This window comes from Eimeria mitis, genomic scaffold (genome assembly GCF_000499745.2).
Source record: "Eimeria mitis Houghton genomic scaffold, Emh_scaff1237, whole genome shotgun sequence".
In the NCBI taxonomy this organism is placed as follows: Eukaryota; Apicomplexa; class Conoidasida; order Eucoccidiorida; family Eimeriidae; genus Eimeria; species Eimeria mitis.
The window spans coordinates 3,865-4,139 of NW_013568377.1; the positions used below are offsets into that span (position 1 = coordinate 3,865).

General features: G+C 46.9%; 1 protein-coding gene across 1 annotated transcript in view; it reads right to left on the reverse strand.

Annotated features, from left to right (window-relative positions):
• Nucleotides 1-205: 205 nt before the first annotated feature.
• EMH_0032580 (uncharacterized protein) overlaps nucleotides 206-275 on the reverse strand; it is a gene marked incomplete at both ends in the record, with an annotated part of 3,080 nt that continues 3,010 nt past the window's right edge. Inside the window, one exon of the mRNA XM_013494649.1 lies at nucleotides 206-273. Coding sequence (XP_013350103.1) covers nucleotides 206-273 — 68 coding nt within the window. The remainder of the gene's footprint in view (nucleotides 274-275) is intronic.

Here is a 275-nt window from a genome sequence, read left to right on the forward strand (position 1 = left end):
TGAAGGCAAATAAAAGGAAATATAAAAATGCAAACGCAAAAAGTTGGCGTGGCTGTACAAGTGAAGGAATCAAATCAGGGAACCAATGCAGCAATTCATACAGAAGTACACAAATTGTCTCTGTAGCCATCACGAGAGCCGAGCTCTCCTTCCTATGGGGAGTCCATGGGCGCAGTGAACACTCTAAAAGGAGGCGCTACGGGTTCTATCTCAACACAGTGAGAATGTATGCAAGCCCCAGGCGGCAGGCTTTTCTAAGCAGCGAGAACATGTGG